Source organism: Caloenas nicobarica, chromosome 4 (assembly GCF_036013445.1).
Source record: "Caloenas nicobarica isolate bCalNic1 chromosome 4, bCalNic1.hap1, whole genome shotgun sequence".
NCBI lineage: Eukaryota > Metazoa > Chordata > Aves > Columbiformes > Columbidae > Caloenas > Caloenas nicobarica.
This window is the reverse complement of record NC_088248.1, coordinates 23,608,398-23,627,615: the sequence shown is the minus strand read 5'-3', so window position 1 is coordinate 23,627,615 and position 19,218 is coordinate 23,608,398. Positions and strand designations below refer to the sequence as shown.

Below are 19,218 nucleotides of genomic sequence, written 5' to 3'. Positions count from 1 at the left end.
TTTTAATGGTAGCATTTCAGTTTATGGTGAGGGAAACACCATTCTGAGGCAGAAAAAATGTTTTGCTACTAGTCTTGATCCCAAGGGCCAAGGTAAAGTAACAAGGGTGTTCAGTTACAGTGTTAAGATCTAGCCTGTAGTTGTTTCCTATTATGTGAGGCTGACCTGTCTTGACCTTACTTATAAAGTGCCTGCTATAAATTTGGCCCTTGATTAATGTTTTATTAGCATAGATAACGTAGAGATCCCCCACACACATAAACCACGATGGAAGGTTCATCTGCGTAAGATGATTATCGTGAACAATTCCATTGCTGAGGCTGAGTTTTAAGCAGTAGTTACCCAGTAGTTATTCAGCTTGTCCAGGTCAAGCTTTCAGAGAGCATTCTATCAGTAAAGTGTTTGGAATTTACTATTTTCTTTTAAAAAAAACCTTGCAGTGCCCATCACCGACAGATGGAATCACTCCCCCACCTCCATAAACAACATCGCTAACTTACAGTCTAGCCTCAGCAGAGTGCTTGTCTCAGGGACAAATGATCCCTTGAAGAATGAAAAGTGTGGTTTTGGTTAGCACAAAATATCTAAGTAACTCTTGCTTCATTTCGGTTCTGACTCGTAGCAGAGCTGGTTTTTTTAAAAAAGTGGGAACATAACTTTCATTATAGGGAAGAGGAGAGGAGATTAATTTCTTAAAAATGGCTCCTTTTATCTATCTCCGTTTTCTTTCATTGCTGTTTATAGGAGCCTTAAAAGTTATTGCTGAATTGGTCATTGCGGTACTTTGCGGCTTTTCAGCACTCACTAAAATGAAAATATTGTCCCTCCTATGACATGAACTACTGCTACATTCCAGAACTACTCTTTCCTTATCTTTGTGGAGGTTGCGTATTATTTTTCTTGCGCATATGCTAACACTTCTACTGAAACATTTCAGGCCTTGCATTTTATTGAATTTGGGTTTTGTTTATGTATTTTTGCCATAACATTATAATCTTAAAAACTAAAAAAGCTAAAATCCGTTAATTAAAACTTAAAAATGAAAATAGTGGAAAGATACTGATTTTAAGATACTGATAATTATACAATAAAAGTTGATTTTTTAAGAATTGTTTCTATAAGTACTCAATAAAAATAAGACAAAGTAGTTGTACAAAAGACAGAACTGGTTTCAGCAAGGAAGGAAGGATGTCTATGGTGTACCATGACAAGCAGAGTGTTAGAATAAATAAAATAAAATTAATAACTAAATAATATGTCTAGAATTTGTGGAATCATAGAATTGCTATTGTCTGCTGCCTTGGCGGAGAAAGTCTTCATCATCCTATAACTTTGTAAACCAGGAGGGTATTCCCAATGTTTATTACTACTTTTTTTACTAATTATTTAGTCATTACTAATTGGACTAACGATACCAGAGGATATTTGAGTTTGAAGTGTGTTCTATTGGCTTTGTTCACCAGGAAATAAGACAACTGAAAAATCTTTCTGGGAGAGAAAGAGATCTAGAAGAAGAAGAGATCTAACTTGCTTCTCATACTTGCTTTCAAATGTATTTTTTTTTCTTTTATGTGAAAGGTATGAATGTACCTCTCTCTCTCTCACATCAGTTGAAAGCTTTATATTTAGGCTTGCCATGTTTTGGCTAGGATTCCCTGGACAGAAATATGTGCAGGAAGTTTGCCTCTGGGACTCATAAGCTCTACAGTCCATGTGCTGGACTTGGAATGCGTTGGTCTGAATTTCATCATGTTCACAAGTAGCTAATGTCTTATGTATATCGTTGCTCCCAGACTTTCCAGATATGTGAGATCCACTGCACATGTGTAGCAGAATTAATTTGTGCCCAGTGAAATTTTGGATCTTGAACTGAAAAAAACTATATAGATAGGACACTAGTATGTGAAGATACAGAACTGTAAACCTACCTGAAATTGAAATGCACAACTGAAGTCTTTTGAAGGCCAGGTTACAAACATAGTAAACCAAAACAAAACCTGACCACAAACTGTGTAGAAAACCAGGAATGTACTGAATGTCAGTGGAAAGCTAAAGGAACAGGTATTAGAAAATAACATCTTTCTGTGCATAAAAAGAAATGTCAATTTCAGTATGTTTCTACATCGAACATTAATCTGGTTTTAATAAAATTGAATAAGTATTGTTCAGTATAATTGTAATGTCTGGGAACACTGTTTGCGTTGTTTGAAACCTTGTTAAAAAGGTGCCTGCACCCACTTCTGCTCCATGTCCTGAGCCATCTGTGCAGCAGAAGTATGGATTGCACATTTTCCTTAGCCTGCTGAACTTCTGTCAGTCTGGATTTCTGTCTTTGTGCTTGCCTTTCACCTCTGGGTCCTCTCTTTGGGGAGACAGTGTTCTGGAGCCTCAGCCCAAGAACTTACTGATGAGCGAATTTCTTCACCGGAACCATGCTTTGGCTGTGATTTGGTCCACTCATAGCTGGTTCTCTCCTTTGGAGACTTCCAAGATGTCCAGACAGATTCCTTTTTTTCACCCTGAAACTATGTAGGTCAAGCTATTATTTCTGAACTGAAAAAAAGGAAGCTTTGTTTTACTTGCTTGGGTATAGAAATATCTCTTTTTTGTTAGACTGTAATTTCCTCAACTTGACTAGATGGCAAACAAGTCCTTTGGTCTGTGGAGGTTAAAACTTTCTCCTGTCGCTTTGATTCATTAGCACACTTTAGTGTGAAACATCTCTTATGCTAGACCTTATTTTCTGTATCCGTCAGTGCACTAACAAACGTACTCGAGCTTGAGACTAGGCATGACAGTTATTATCCCCTTTGGGGTGATAATGGGTTTGGCATGGCAGGGGTTGAGGGATCAGTCTCCTAAGCATGCTGCAGCAATTATTCTTTCAGATTTTCAGTTGAAGAGACTCTTGAAGATGCCTAGTTTTAATTTTCTCAAGTGGAGTTTTCTTAGTCATCCAAAGAATTAAGTGCTGTGTTCTATAAGTGTATTGTTATACATCTGTAAATGCATATTCTAACAGTAGGTGCTTTAAAAAGCTGTCACATAAAGTTTGGTTGAAAAATAACCTTATTAAACTAGCAGAATTCACGTATAATTTCCTTCTCTTTGCCTTCCCTCTTTTGAGTCCTTAACCAAAACAAACAAACCAAAATCTAAGGATTCACAAGTGTATCCAGGAGAAGCAGAACTAATGACATTTGTTTTTCTGTAGCTTTTTCTCATTGCTAGATTTTCTGTTGTCTAATGTGGAATTAAATCTAATCAAAATTCTCCTGCCATATTAGAGGATTCTCTTCCTATACTGGATTTTCTGTTATGGCTTTCAGTGCAGTGAACACAGCGCCTTTTTTTTAAGGATGCTTGCAAGGGTTTTTGTCCTCTGTTGGATATATAACTTGTATAAAATTAATATTTTTTGAGAAACTCCAGCCTTCTATTAAAAATATTTGTTGGAATTATCCAATGAATTCCAAAATTACTGGGAGAAGAAAGAAGGCAGACAGCACACAAACCCAATATCCTTAGCAAGTAAAAATTCCATCAACCAACCAAAAAAAACCCCAATCCACTCCAGAAATAACCAGATGTAACTGCTATTATTCTCCCAATACATAACGTCTAGTAGTATAAAATCTGGAATGCTGTAATCATCTGTGTTTCTGTAGCTTTTCTTTCAGAAGGAACTGTACTAAGAATTTCAACATGTCACCTGCTGTTCCTTCTCTTAAATTGTATATATTACTTTTGACTGGTCATAGATGCAAATATTTTTTTAATATTGAAATAGTTGGCAATCGAACTAGTTGGCCAATTACTTGCACACTTTCCTAACAGAAAATAGGGGACAGATGTAGGCTGCCCCATTCAATTGTCATTCGCTTGCAATAGTGCGGTCACTCGCAAGGAATGAGTGTTAGAGAATATGTTGCCATAGGAGCAACTACTGTGATGGAAAATAGTTAGAAAAATACAGCTATTAATGAAAAAATGGATGATAACTGACAGACTTATGCTTTGTGTATAATTGACCAAAAAAGGCTCAGGAGAGAAAAATGATAAATGCAGTCATGTCCTAACTAGAATTGATTACTACCCGTCTGCTCCCCTTATTGCAGCTTCCTTGCCCTGAGATTCTGATAACACAGAACCTGCACCTTAGTCTTGTTTTGTAAGAGAAAAAAAAGTGTGTTCCACATTTTCTTTTTATTTTTAGCAACCTATTCTGTTTAATTGCTAGGTTTTGTGAAAGGGATTCCTGATTATTCATTTCCTGAGGTTTTATATTATTGTTTTGATTTCGTAGCAGAATCAGTTTTGTTAATGTGTGACTTTGAGCTGCAGAAGATCATTAGGCTAGACTTTAAATGACATTTTAGATGTGTTGAAAATTAGAAATTGTGGACTGGATGTGTTTCAGAGACAGATAAGTGACTTGAGGTGGGGTTCTTAACACTACATTATTTTTTTGTACATGTGTGCGCTACGGTACAGTGTGACACGCACAACCATTTTTAAAACATTTTTTTATTTCACTGAGTTTTGTTTGATCATCTGTGCATGAATTTAAATTGCATCATTTCTGTGTAACTGGAAACATATGAGCTTTGCTGCATTTAATGAGTAAGCAGAAGGTTTTTGGGGAGAACTATGTATTAATGATTAAAAATTAATGTAAGTTTTTATTAGTGGAGATGCCAGTAACTTTGGAGGGTATGTAAGTGACAAAGGTAGGTTTTGCTTGGGAGAATATGTCATTGATTTGCTGGTTCTATAAAAAAGCAAACTCATAAACCACTTTTGAGTGCCTGGGAATTCTTAATTTTTTTAAATGTAGAATGTTTTTAGTAATACCTGCTTTTAAAAAATAAATCAGTGCAAGAGTAACAATAAGGTATTTATACTGCACTCTGTGTATGTACGTGTATTGTACTATTGTTATCTGACAGAAAATTTTCAGAAAATGTGTAGTGCTACCATGAATACAACCTCAGATCAATTTTCACTGGGCTCTGACATGTCTTAAGTGGCTGTCCTAGACAGAAAAGGTTGGCTTGGTTTGTGTCCCCCCTCCCTGTTCTTTTGGGGTGCTGTTAAGTTTTATATTATCCCATGTCCAAGACAGTATTTTGGTGAGTGCTGGTTTTTGTGTGGTGTTTGTTTTGTTTATGTTCATTTGTTTGTTTTGTTTTTTGTTGTTTGTTTTGTTTGTTTGTTTTCCTATTTTAAGGGGTAAATATGTTAAAACTTTAGTCTTCAGGACCTTATGGACTGGTCTGTGTTTTTTGATGATTGAATAGTGTATCTGTGTGTTCCACAAACAGATTGTAAAACTTCCTTGCAGCAGTAATTCCAACACTTAGTACATTGAGCAGTCAGATCCCATAAAAGACAGCGTGTATCCCTGTAGAACATATCTCCTTTTGAAGTAAGAGGATCTCTTATATGTTGGGTTTATGAGGAGTGCAAGTAGGAAAGCTTACCTTTATCCTCCTTTCTTGGCTGTCTCAGAGTTTTCTGTTGTGGTAGCTTCTGGAACACAGACAATCTCTCCGTGTAGTACATTGAGAGATTTATGCCTAAACAGCTGTTGTAAATGTCACCTGTAAAGCTTTTGCCATATTTTGACTAAAATTGATAATTGTTTTCCATCAGTAATGCTAACCCAAAATTTATCCATCTCTCATTTTATTTGCACATATTTTTCTGTTCCATTTTTTTCCCTCTTGTACCTTTTCCTTTTTGCTCGTTGTAAGAAGAAACTTGACTTTTTACTTGATCATCTGAGCATTCAGCAGCCAGAAATCAGAGTAAGAAGATTTCTTGCTTTGTGTCCCATAGTTTTCTAGTGTAATAATAAAAATCAGAATATTTTCTGATTTTCTGCAAGGTCCTGCACCTGTGTGAGGGCAACCCCCAGTATCAATACAGGCTGGGGGGGATGAAGAGCAGCCCTGTGGAGAAGGATTTGGGGGTACTGATGGATGAAAAGCTGGATGTGAGCCGGCAATGTGTGCTTGCAGCCCAGAAAACAAACAGCATCCTGGGCTGCATCAAAAGGAGCGTGGCCAGCAGGTTGAGGGAGATGACTCTTCCCCTCTGCTCTGGTAAGACCCCACCTGCAGTACTGTGTCCGGCTCTGGGGTCCTCAGCACAGAAAAGACATGGACCTGTTGTAGTGGGTCCAGAGGAGGACCACAAAAATGATCAGAGGGATGGAACATTTCTGCTATGAGGACAGGCTGAGAGAGCTGGGGTTGTCCAGCCTGGAGAAGAGAAGGCTCCTTATTGTGGCCTTTCAGTGCTTAAAGGGGGCTTGTAAGAAAGATGGAGACAGGCTGTTTAGTAGGGCCTGTTGTGACATGGCAAGGGGTAATGGTTTCAAACTAAAAGAGGGGAGATTTAGAGTAGATATAAGGAAGAATTTTTTTATGATGATGGTGTTGAAACACTGGCACAGGTTGCCCAGGGAGGTGGTAGATGCCCCATCCCTGGAAACATTCAAGGTCAGATTGGATCGGGCTCTGAGCAGCCTGATCTGATTGAATTGGGAGATTGGACTAGATGGCCTTTGAAGGTTCCTTCCAACCCAAACTGTTAGATGAGAATATCTCATGTATTTGGCTGGAACTCCATCTCTAAGTGGCTTAGCACTTCATTCCTGACCTAGCAAAGTATGCAAGTATATATTTAACTTCCAGCATGGGATCTGTCCCATTGCTTGTTTTTACTAGGCTGTTCATCTTTTCAAAGTTAATCACATGGTTTTAAATATTTTAGCACAGAAAAAAAAAAGTGCTTATACACAGGAAGAAGAGTCTGTTTGAGACCTTGAATCTAGTGTGTGCTGCACGCAGGAGAGTAGTCCTGGTATCCAAAGTCTTTACCCCCTTACGTATTACGGTCTCATTACTACAGACCATGTCCGTTCACTCTCCTCCCATGTTAAAGATCAGAAAAAATGTTAATTCAATAACCTGTCATAAATAAAGCCAAACCAAAAGGGAATCTATCAGGGAAGGAGGAGTGTAAATCATCACACTCAACAGCATTATGGTGTTTAATAACAGAGAAAAAAATAAACAGATATGTGAGTTTCTAGTATGAGGCATATGGGTCTGCATACAGAGATTATGAAGCACAGACAAGAGAACATGATTAGACTTAGATTTTTGTTTTGGCTTGAATGTGTTACCTTCACCAAATAAATGAAAAACTGCCATTTTTCTGTGGGGAACAAAAAAGTATAGAGAGAGATTTTGAACAGACTTCTTATTTAACAGAAAAAGAACTAATGCGATCTAGTTGCTGGAATAAAAAATAGGATAAAAGCAGAAAAGAAATATTGTGTTGGCTTAATTTTTTTTAATTGACAGCAACTACTTTATTGTAAAATTTGTTTTTAGGGGAGCATGGTGTAAAATATCTTAAAAAAAACAATGGGGCATCTTTCTGAAAGCTATGCTGTAGTTCAAGCAGAAGATACAGACTTGATGGAGAAATTAACTTATTTTGAGGAAAACATGCATGATCACTTCTGTGTTGGAGTCCAGACTAGGTACCAGAAAGGACCATTATGATCCTGTAAATACAGGAAATGTACTTACTGTCTTAGTGAGGAAAATCAGATTTTTCTAAACTGTTTTTTTGTTTGGCTTTTTTTTTTTTTTAGGAGAAAGCATTTATCTATCATAAATAAAGTTACCCGATCTAGTTGATACAGTTTATAGCCACTCGCATATGTACAAAATGTGTTCTATGTAGCGTGGAGTTGAACTAATACTTTTGCAAGAGTCAGATTCTTGTCCTTGCCTCAGCAGTGGTCTACTCAGCTGGAAACAGTTGTTCCTCATGCACGCAGCGAGCTACACTTAACAAATTTCTGTTCAATATTTTGTTTGCCTCAAATGGAAAAGTAGCAGCTGCCAAGATTCCTGAAATTAGGCTAGAGGTAGATGACTAAAACTTAAATTTAGACATATAAGCAAAGGTGTGTGCTGAGAGCTCGTAGTTGCATTTGATTTTCGATGATGGCTATAGACTCCTCTGTTATATCATGCCATCATTAAATTTATGTATAGATAAATATTTAGTTTGCTAAGTTTGATGCTTTGGGGTAAATTCAAAATAGAAATGGGCGGCATGCTGTGTATGTGGATACTGTTCTCACAGAGAAAATCCAGACTGGCCTAGATAATGAACCAACTTGAATTGTTTATTAGAAGAAAGTTAACCTAAGCATATACAGTGTTTGAAAAGACTGAAAAGGAAGATTGAAACTTTAAGTTCTTGATTGTAAATAATGAACCCAGCTGTCATATGGTATAAACTAGTAAATTATTTAATATAGGCTTCATTTGTATTAGTAAATTTTTATCTTCACCTCCTGAAGACCTTTAGTTGCTGAATTTGGCAGTTTGCAAGAAGTGAAGCAATTGTATAATAATTGATACATAATAATATGAAGCTTTTACCTTTTTCTGAGAACAGCTTGAAGTTACCAGTAGGTGCTTGTACTAAGCTTGGACAGTTCCTTAGCTGTCATCTTTAAGAAGTTTTTGGTTGCCAAAATGACAAGTTTATGTGCAAAATCGTACCTGAGTTTTATGTAGCTGGCCTAGTCCTGTATGGAATATCATAGAGAAAATGAGGAAAGTGTGTGGGATTAGTCAGGAGAGTTGGGGGTAACAAAAGTAACAACTGATCTGTAGGAGACTGAGCTCTTTCTGATGCTGAAAAGCTATTTGTTTTTACTAGGTACACTTCTAGCCTCTGTTGAGAATGTTGTTCCTATGTGAGGGAATTTAGTACTTTGCTTTGTTTGGAACACGTCCATCATCTCTGCAAATGCATAGTAAGTGCCAGTGTACAGTCAGTCACATAGTGGGCTGCTTACTTGTTACATTTAGCAGATAAGAAGGAAAATCCATGTTGTAAATCGTTAAAACAATTATTATATAGGGTGTTTTCTTGAGCAGATTAAAGAGAGGCTTTTAAAGGATAACTAGTATTGGATTAGAAGCAGGTCTTTCAGAGGAAAACTAGTATTTTTCAAAGTTCAATCAGGTTTGCAGAAGGTACTGGTATTGACAACATCAGTGAAGATAATGGGATACTGTCCAACTGAGGTGTAAATTGCAATACATGATATTGTAATACAGGAGTATTTATGATCCCCATATTTTTAGACAGTTTAATAAAAAATGTTTATTTAAATGCTTATGTGACAGATTTGAATGTGCTGCTGGGATCTTGGAGAAAGAGTGGAATCAGATGCTTGGAATCTGCTCAGACTATGAAATGGGTTACACAAAGTTTCTTGTTGCTGGTCTATTAGTAGGGATTTATCTTTAGCTGAATATTATTGCAAATTACTAGAGGCAGAGGTTTAGCATTTCTTCTTTTTCAATGGATGAACAATGCCTTCTTAGTTTATGTTCTGAATTTTTTTGAAGCCATGAAATATTATAAAATTGAAGTTGCATAACTGCAGCAATTTTGGTTCTGCAAGTTTTTCAGAGCAAAAGTTTGTCACTAATGCCTGCAGATAAATTGCCCAAATTGTGTGTGTGTTTGATCAACAGGTACCTTCATTCTACAAGTGACTAAAAATGAAAATAAATAAAGCGTGGTTCTAAAACAGTGGCTTCTGTACAAGCTTTCTCAAACAGAAGGTGAAGGCGTGCTTCAAAGAATGAATTGTGCTTATTTATTTTTTTTCAAGACTTTGTCCATGGAGAGACAGTAATCCACTGATGTAACTGGTTCACGATCCCGTAGTCGCATTTAGCGCTTGTGCTGCAGTTTTCTTGGTCATGTAGTGTGGGAAGCAATGAACACAGTGCTTCAGGTGTTGTTCTGCCTCTGGATTTCTTTGCATCAGAGCAGGCTCGTGACCTGCAAGCCTCCTGCAAGTCTGGAATTGGGAATAGCGTAGGAAAAAGAGACAACAGAGCATTGATGATCGTACTACCAAACGTACAGATAGAGACAGGTGGAGCCTTAGTTCAGATAACTTAAGTTCTAGGGGATAAAATTAACATTGTATACATTAGAAGGCATCCTGCATAATAATTTTTTTGTTTGTAAAGAATGAATCTTGGTAGACTCTGTGAACTTTTTAAAATGTACTTTAGCTTATATGTACAAAGCAAGCAAGTGATTTTATGTTCGGCTAAAATTTTCTACATTAGCAACTGAAAATATTTTTTATTTTTAACCTTTTAAAAAGCAGCTTTATTAACTGATGTTTTTAAAAACTAACTGGTAGAGCATGTAATGGATTTGTCTGGTGTATCTTTGAGTGACCCTACAGAAATATGCACCTTCTGTAACAGTGTGGCTCCTGTATAGCTAGTTTTAACTTTATGAATCCCAATGTAACTAATTAAAAAAGAGATGTTTTTAGTAAGAATATGTGAACTCACAGAATAATTGGGTTATAATTCAATCTGTCAGCTCTGCTACCATTCATAAACTCAGGGTTTATGAAGACCTCAGAAATCTCGGATTGAATTACAGCTTTATTCTGAACATAACCTGGAACAATGTATATCTTAGCATTTCATTTGTGAGACTGAGGATGTTTTATAATCCTGAAAATATTACTTAAATGTATACTTACCATGAAATTCCAATTTTATATTTGGAGGGGAAAAACCTATGCTGCAGAGCAATTCAGTTTTTTATTTAGACTTTACATCAGTTACATTAAGGCTTTCACTGTGGATGTTTATATGCATAAACTGCTTACTTTTCTTTAACGTGTGTATGTGAAAGGTTTTCTTACATATCTATATTTCAGGTAAAACAAATGACTGTCTAGAGTGTTTACATTTTGTTTAATATTAGTCTGGTTTACTATTGAAAATACAATTTTACTAGTTGCCAGAAAATTACCCCTCAACCTTATTGATACAATTTTCATAGCACAATAAAGTCAGTTATGGAACAGAGCTCAAAATATTTGTGTATGTACTGTATTTAAAGATTTTTATTTTAGGATTTCATTCTCTTAAGGCAGTTCTTAAATATTCTCTGTCCTCAGGTTACTGAGTCAAACCATGAAGGACCATTTGGTAAGAGTGGCTAATGAAGCAGAATTTATCTTGAGCAGACAAAGAGCAGAAGATATTAACCGCCATGCTGATTTTGAGGTAAGAAATTAAATATTAAAAAAACTCAAACGATGACAAAACAAAAAAACCCCAAACAAACAAAACCACACACACAAAAACATCAAAACATAACAATCTCATTGTGTTTGAGGATTCCAATGCCTGGTATGGGCTTTTCAGGCACAGGAGGTTCCATCCTGAAAGGTGCTGCCTTGCAGTTGTAGGGTGTTTTGGTAGTTTGCTACTAATTTTGATGGAAAAACAAGCTATGCAAAGCAGCTCAGAACTTGTCGGAATCTGCAGACTGTAGTTTGTGAGGGGAAAAAATTTTATCATACCAGTGCTGCTCTTTTCTGTAAAGCAAATATCACTGTATGTGTTAAAGCTGCTTAGCATTACAGTCAAGATATAACTTGGAAAAAAAAAAAAAAGAAAACAACCAAAACCCACAAACAGAAAAACAAACAAACAAACAAAACCAACAACCAACATACTGAAGATAAATGATAATAGCCTGTTAAGTGCAAAACAAGAAATTACTCTTTTTCTCTTTGTATCATTTGCTATTTCACCTAATCCATCTTTAAACCCATTTTCCTTATGTTTTACATTTCCCAGTGTGGTTTTGTTTTGTTTTTGTATTTTCATCCCACTTAAGGGATTCTAAAGTGCAATAATGGTCTTTGTTTTCATAGACTTGTAACAAAAATAGAAGCCTTTTTTTCTGAATCACTTTAGCCATACCTCCAATTTTGGATCTCAGTTACACCATGTATCTCCTTTCTCTGTGCTTTAATTATTGGATTGTTTAAATGAAAACAAAGCTATATTTCACTAAATTCACTAATATTCTGCTTAAGGAGTACTTAGCCTGTCTTCTGACATATGATACTACTTGTGGCTTTGTTTTTAAAATGAAGCATTAAGAGATGGAAGGCACATTTGTGTTTAACGTATTTCTAAACTATTATTCTCTTAAATCTTTACTTGGAAAAAATACTCCCCAAAGATGAAAGCATATTTGTGTTAGACAGTGCTTATGTTCTAAAGGTCATCTGTGTTGGCCCCAGGATTCAAGCTGTGCATTGTTTAATAACATATCTGCACTTCATCTAGAGCTAGTTACCCCCTCCTGCAAACAGAGATGTTGTAAGATATCTACAGTACCATTTTGCAATGGTGAAATAGCAGGCGTGTTTCATTTATTACATCAAGGGTTTGGCGACAGTCCTGTGGAGATGAAAAGTGCATCTTTTTACTTCGTTGCCTGATAATCATTGGAGTGGGACATGCTTGACATCTTTTGCTTGGGATTTATGCAGAAGCTCCGTGCATGACATGGCATTATCGATTAGATGAACAGACCACTTTTTCTTCAGATGCAAACTATTCACAAAGGTGTGCACGTATGTGGGAAATCTGAGTGAAGTAAATGGTTCTGTCATGTAAATATGGGGCTATCAATGAATACAGTTGTTCAGTGACAACTTCACTGTTAGCCTTATTTCAGTCTCAAGACACCTTTTTATGATATCTGGAAGAAATTTATACGAAGCATCAACTTACATTTTTTAATATAGCTCTGAGTTTTTCTGTGGCAAATCCATAGGATAAGAGTTTGCTGATATGTTTTTAAGTTGATGCTGGTTTGAATCTGTGCTGTGTCAGTACGATGGCTCAAGGGGCTGAACTCCCCAGGTTGAACTTTAAACAGAAACTAGTGTACTAACAGCAGCAGTCTGTTTATCAAGTTCAGTTTTGTTACCGTGTTGGAAAAACTTACATCTAGCAGCACTTCTACAGGTCTGAGGATACACAACTGTTGGGTTCTACCAAAAGCTTAAATAACAAAGCTGGTGTCTCATGAAGTTAGTGTTACTGATGTCTGTGGCAGACTTCAGTCAGTGTTGTTTTCCTTTGTGGAAGGAGGAACTGTTGGTCACATTCATTTGAATCTGCAGGCATCACATCGACAATCTGAAATTCCTGTGTACCATGTTACATCCATCCGTGGTATAATTGGTCTGTTTTTTACATGTCCTGTCAAATGTGCTTGACTTGGTTTAGCAAAATGGTATTTTTAGCGATGGTGTTCCTTGTAGCCTTTTAAAGTGGTGCTCAGAGCTATAGAAAACTTGCCATTCTTCTGTCATGTGCCCAGAAATGGATCTGTCACTTGACTAGACTGGAGCCATTCCAGCACTTATATGGGAACAGATCTGTGCTGTGTGGGGCTGCTGACATGCAGTGTATTGCAATTGGTACGTGTGTTCCCATTGTATGAAAGGGTGTGGGTGTTGATGCCTGTGGTTTGGTCCTCACACTCATGTCATGACACACAGGCATGTGACAGGAAGGACTCACCAACAAGAGAAAAAGCACTTTCCAAACAATTGATAGAGCCTTTGATCTGGTTCATTTCTCTGACTTGAGGACCTGTAAGGAAGCAGAGTAGCAGATGATGATCCCTAAGCTAAAGATCGTTCTGGCTAGCCTGACTGGTGTGTTTTGGTCACTTGGATGCGCCTGTTTCCTTGATTCGCTCTTTCGTCTTCCATCTATTCTTGAGAAATGAGTTCCTGTTGGAATGAAGATCCTATTCTTCCAGTCATGAGAGATTCTTCTTGGTCAACCCATTAAATCCAATGTCCCATCTGCCATGGCATGTGTCTAGAAAAGAGCAAGGAAGCAGATAGACTACACTTTCCTAAGTACTGTCATCATATAGAGGTCTGTGGCTCAGAGGCTTGCCTAACAACAGGTGATGTCTTTAAGATGATGCGATTTTTCTGCCATGATTTTTTTCCACTTCCTTTTTTCAATTTAATATAAATATTCTGCACCTATAATGTCCTAAGATGAGGGATTTCCCTGCTGTGATAGGTGAAGAAAATGAGCAGATCCTGTGTACAACAAAAAAATTAAACAATTTCTTGGAAAATAACAGGATCCTGTGACATTTAGCTGTGAAGAATGGTATGTGCGAACAGGAGTTTGATCACATTTAAAAGCATTTTGTGGTTGTAGTAATTACTAGTTGAAAAGCTGCAACTGTTTTAAAAAATGGTTGAGTGGAGCATGCATGGTTCAGATCAGAAACTTTCCCACCTGAGCTATGGAGAGAAGAGAGATGGGGCTGGTTGAGTGACAGATAAAGATCCAGAGACAGAGGAGAAATTCAAACTTGCATTTCTGGTGTTTCAGATCACGTATGAAATATTCCATTATAACACTGGGTCAGCAAAAATCCAACCCCCAGATTTCTTTTTAAAGATCTGTAGTATGTTTACTGCTACCTGTTTTTCATTCTCCCATTTCTAAAAATCATGACAGAGATGAGCCTTGCAATATGTATGTCAGGTTTGGGACAGGTTTGCACCATGGCGCTAATGCAACCTAGTCCTATGAAAACTTTCTGTAGAACATTCTTTTCACTTTTTAAAGGCAAGGACAGTTTTAAAATAAAGGGCAAAGTATCTGTCATCATGTAAAACTGAAGTTGGGTATTTGGGGTGCACAGAGGCAGGGGAAAGTGAAGGGAAATTTAGACAAGCTTTGTAACGAAGTTCTGTACTTATATGTTACTGTATAGCCTTTAGTTATAAATGGGGTAAGGATGGTCATTATGGAAGGAAGGAAAAACCTAGACAAATAGGTAATACAAGGAGAGACACTGCTGAGCAAGTGCAAGAAAATATCTCACGTGACATTTTAAAAGATGCACAGGGTCTAGAGGGGAAAGTACCACTCCTATTTGGTTCTTAATTCATTGCAAGTAGAGGACAGATGTTTTCCTTTCAGAAATGAATTGAGAAATGTCCACCTAGCAATTCTTTCACAGCCAGGAGGAGACAGAGAAGCAGCAGCAAATCTGGCATGTATTCTCTTTGATGTGTAAGGTCTGTCTTTGTTATGTGTCCACCTGGTGGGACCCTGTGTTGGTCAGAACACTGAGAGGGAAGGGTCTATACCCTTTCCATACAGTAGGATGACCAAAAGAACATAAACTACTGTAAACTGGAGGTGCTTGACTTCCCTCACAGAAGATGCAATTTCCCATCCTTTCTGGAGGGCTCTGCCTTACAACTCAGCAGCCTGGATGAACCCAAAAAGTCTTCCTCTTTGGTGCCTGGCCACTACTTTTTTTTTTTTTAATAGGAGACAATATAAGTAATGTAAGAAATTATGAGCAAACCTGTTATGTTGTCTGTCTCCTAAACTGGCATTGTAAAAAAGACAGGAAAAAATTGGTTTGGGAGTTGAAGGATTGGTTGTAAGAGGTTTTTCTATGGTTGAATACAGTCAAAGGTCAGCCTTTTTATTTCATTTTTTTTTCTGATCCTTTCTTCACCCGTGTTCTCACTGCTACCTCTATAAGCAGTTAACATCTATGAATGTAGACGTAGGGAGGTCACAGGGAAACCCAAGACATACTTACCCATTTTGCAATGTGATTGAGCCTCAAAGACACATGATGAAGTTCCACTCATTTCGCTAGTGAGGTAACAGGGAAGCACACATTTTGACAGTGAATGTGGAAGTGTGAACATACCTAACATAACGTATAACCCTTATAGCCTTAAATTTTGCCCAGTGTTTGTGGGATTTATGTGCACAGCCCTCTTAGGCATTTTTCAAAATCTTGCCCTGAGAGGTTACTGAAGAGGAACCTCTTTATGCCTGAATTCCAACTAGTTTCATGCTACCACCTAGACTGCTGTCTAGAAATTGCCTTGAAAACTGTGGTGATTCTTAGATTATGTGTCCGAACTGCTGCGAAGTATGGCCTATGAGAATAATTGGATTTGGTTTGAGGAGAGGGAGGGAATTTTGTACTCCAATGTTATTTTATAATTCATGGCAGGAATGCCCATTGCCTTGGATATGCATCCTGTCTTATATAAACCTCTTCATGTATTTGTGTGTGAATATACATATTTATAGAATTCTAAATATGTAAGCTTGCAAGTGTTTTAGGCCTGGAGTGTTCGAGCATCGCAGCTTTTCAGCTTTCTAGTGAAGGTTTAGTTTACTATTGGATGGCACCACTGGACTTTGACCAAAATCTATGATACCATATGTCAGTGCTTGCGTGAAGTATTTTTGATGAATATCCTTCCAGAAACGTGTTGGTGTGTGGAGGTTTTTTTGTGTGTTTTGTTGTTTGTTTGGGTTTTCTTTGTTTGTGGTTTTTTGTTTTGTTTTGCCTGGAAGATTCACGTGAAGGAATAGGAAAATAGGGGAAAAGTTACTATACAGAACTATTCATAAGGCTGCAAATCGTGTGTGTGTAGAGGAGCAATGGACAGTGCAATACAATTTTCTGAGAACTTTCTAGAATGGATGGACAAGGATTCTTCATTCTGAATCTGTGAGGAACACAGACACTTTGGTAATTTTTTCAGTACCAAGTTACTAATTCCATAATTTACAAACTAACCTGCCTCTTCAAAGTGTCTTTTTTAGAAGATTGATATAATTCCTTTCAATTTTTGGTCTTATTTTTTCAAATGCTTGTCATCCATAGAAATATAAAGTGCTAGCAGCCTTGTGATTGGCCATTTCTGTTGATTACCTGAGAATTTCACATGACTTTCCCTTTGCATTTGTTATAAATCATGCTAGGCAGCTAACTTCTCTGCATGATTTCTCTTCAATAATTAAATCCAGCATTTCCAGCTGCTGCAAAATTTGTTGCCCTTTTCTGTTCAGTTATGTTTTGTCATGCATAAGGCTTAGACTTTCTCACAGTTTTAATTCTTATTCAGTATCAATTTATAGGCTGTGTGTAATACACTGAATGTGTTACTTCATGGCTTGTGCTGAGTAACGAATCTTAATGTTAATACAGGTATTGCCTTGACAGAGGTAAGATGCAAGGCTGGGCAAGCATTCCAATAGTGACTTGGATTACATCTCGCTATTTGCTTTTTGTTCCCTTGGCAGAAAACAAAATTCAGTCATTCCATTGATTGATAATCTTGTGTATTCTGCACCTTTTCTCCTTTAGTGTACAAAGCATTAAATGTTAGAAGATGTTATTTGTATCAGAGGAAGTAAATAAAAAGTACTGCAAATCAATTGTGGCAGAATACCCATAAGTCAAAGAGAATGTTTGAGAGCCCTTGAAAATATTATGAAGAGGTATTTGGTGTCTTCGTAGTTTCTGTAGCTGAATGTTACTTCTGTATGTAACAAACAGATTCTGCAGAAAATAAAGTTATGTTTTAATCCTGGACTGAATCCTGATTCTCCATATAATTTTCCAGTGTTTTTAATAAACATTGCTTTGTTACAGATCTTGTGCATCGAATAACCTTTCTGTGGCTCTTACAACATCCTTTTATATGAAGTATCATTCAACACACTTAATAGCAAGTAACTTATTTATTACAACAAAAGATTTTTGAATGCTTTCAATGGGCTAGTAGTCTAGTCTAGTCTAGTAGTGTGAGTTATCAGCAACGCATGAAGATAATGGATAGCACAAGTTGTAAGCATCCTGTGGTAATGTAACCAGAAGTTATAGTCCATAAGATAGCGAAAGTGTGATGTGGCAACACAAAGCAAGTTAGATGTACCCTCACAGAAAAATAAGGCTTTACTCATTTTGTTGTGAATGGGCTTAACTCTCTCAGATTTAGATTTTTGAATAAATGCTGCTCTTTGCATTGTGTAGGTTAGGCTTCATAGCACCATCTGTCGGTAGAAGGAAGACAAATATTGATTTTGATTTCTAAATACATTTTCTTGAGGTGTTATAAACTCAACAGAATGCTCAGCATGGAAGAATTTTTTTTTCTGTTGGAGGATTATCCAGTTTTGTTCTGCTGCAGTATGTTGACAAGTCCCAAAGTGCAAAATTAAATTTCTCATATTCCTGAGGTGGCAATTTTTAGGATTCATTGTGTCATGTGAGTCAAAGGATACTGGAATGAGAAGTTCATTTTCTTCCACTTGAACATTGTAACGTTTTCCTGGTGCTCTGGGAGTGTTGGGATAAAGTATTGCCTGATTATGAAAGGAGTGAAGAATTGTGGTTTCTCTTTCATTATGCTTTAATAAGCAATGGGAGGAGAAGGAATGAAAACTTGGACTGGAATGCTGACACATCTTTTTTGTTGTATCTCAGTTTTACATCAAAATACATTACAGATATATGACTAAGAGCTATCAAAAGATATAATATTGTTTCTGAAGCAGCTTGAAAGAAAATTCATTTTACAACTACTTTCTTTGACTTTTCTGATGAAGCAAGAAGTGATGTTATCTTCATTACCATTTTTGGATAATGCTTTTGGCAAATTATGAGACAAACTATGTGAAGAGAGATTGCTAAATTTCTATGGAAAATTAAACTGAATCATAGGATTTTATTGCTTAAAATGAATGCAAGTTACATATGCAGCTAAGCAAGAGGAAACCGCTATGGTTCTTTCTTATGTTGGCACTTAATCTAACAGGCTGCTCAGTTTTTATAGAAATTGCGAAGTAATTTGTGTTTTGCTTGATGTTTTGAAAGAATAATTAAACAAATAGTAGAAAGTGTATGGAAGCAAAAGAAGAGTAGATGGAAGCAATTATTTAAATAATGTTGCATATATTGCATTTGCTCTTGTTAAAAAGAGAAGAATTAAATCTAGTAAGTCTCAACATTATTGGGCTTTTCAAATCCTATTGAATATGGAAATGAAATAGAATCATAGCCATAGCTCTTTCATATAAAAATTACCTATTCTTGTTTTTCTGATGCTAATGAAGTTTATTGCTTTATAATTAATGCTTGGTGTTTAGCAGTATCTTGTCAACTCTTCCACGTTTTATAATCTATGCTAGGTTTCATTTACATATTCAGTATAATTTGGAAAAAAATCCATGTCATGAAGATATGAGCCTTTTCTGCATAGTGTTTTACAATATTAGCTGTATGACATTTTAACTTTTAATGGCCTCTTTTCTCTTCTTTTACATATTTAACACATCTATTTATTTTTCACTTCCTGTGAATGATAACCTTTCCTTTGTTTTAAAACTTGTAAGTACTGTTGCAGCTGATTATTTTCACTAGAGATTATCAATGAGCTTAATTGATCTACTCTCC

At 36.6% G+C, this 19,218-nt stretch overlaps 1 protein-coding gene across 4 annotated transcripts in view; it reads left to right on the top strand.

Moving 5' to 3' along the window:
- LRBA (LPS responsive beige-like anchor protein) overlaps window positions 1-19,218 on the top strand; it is a 412,983-nt gene that overhangs the window by 130,467 nt on the left and 263,298 nt on the right. For all 4 annotated transcript variants that reach the window (XM_065634945.1, XM_065634947.1, XM_065634944.1 and 1 more), the window contains one exon: window positions 11,048-11,156. In XM_065634945.1, the coding sequence (XP_065491017.1) occupies window positions 11,048-11,156 (109 nt within the window). The remainder of the gene's footprint in view (window positions 1-11,047; window positions 11,157-19,218) is intronic.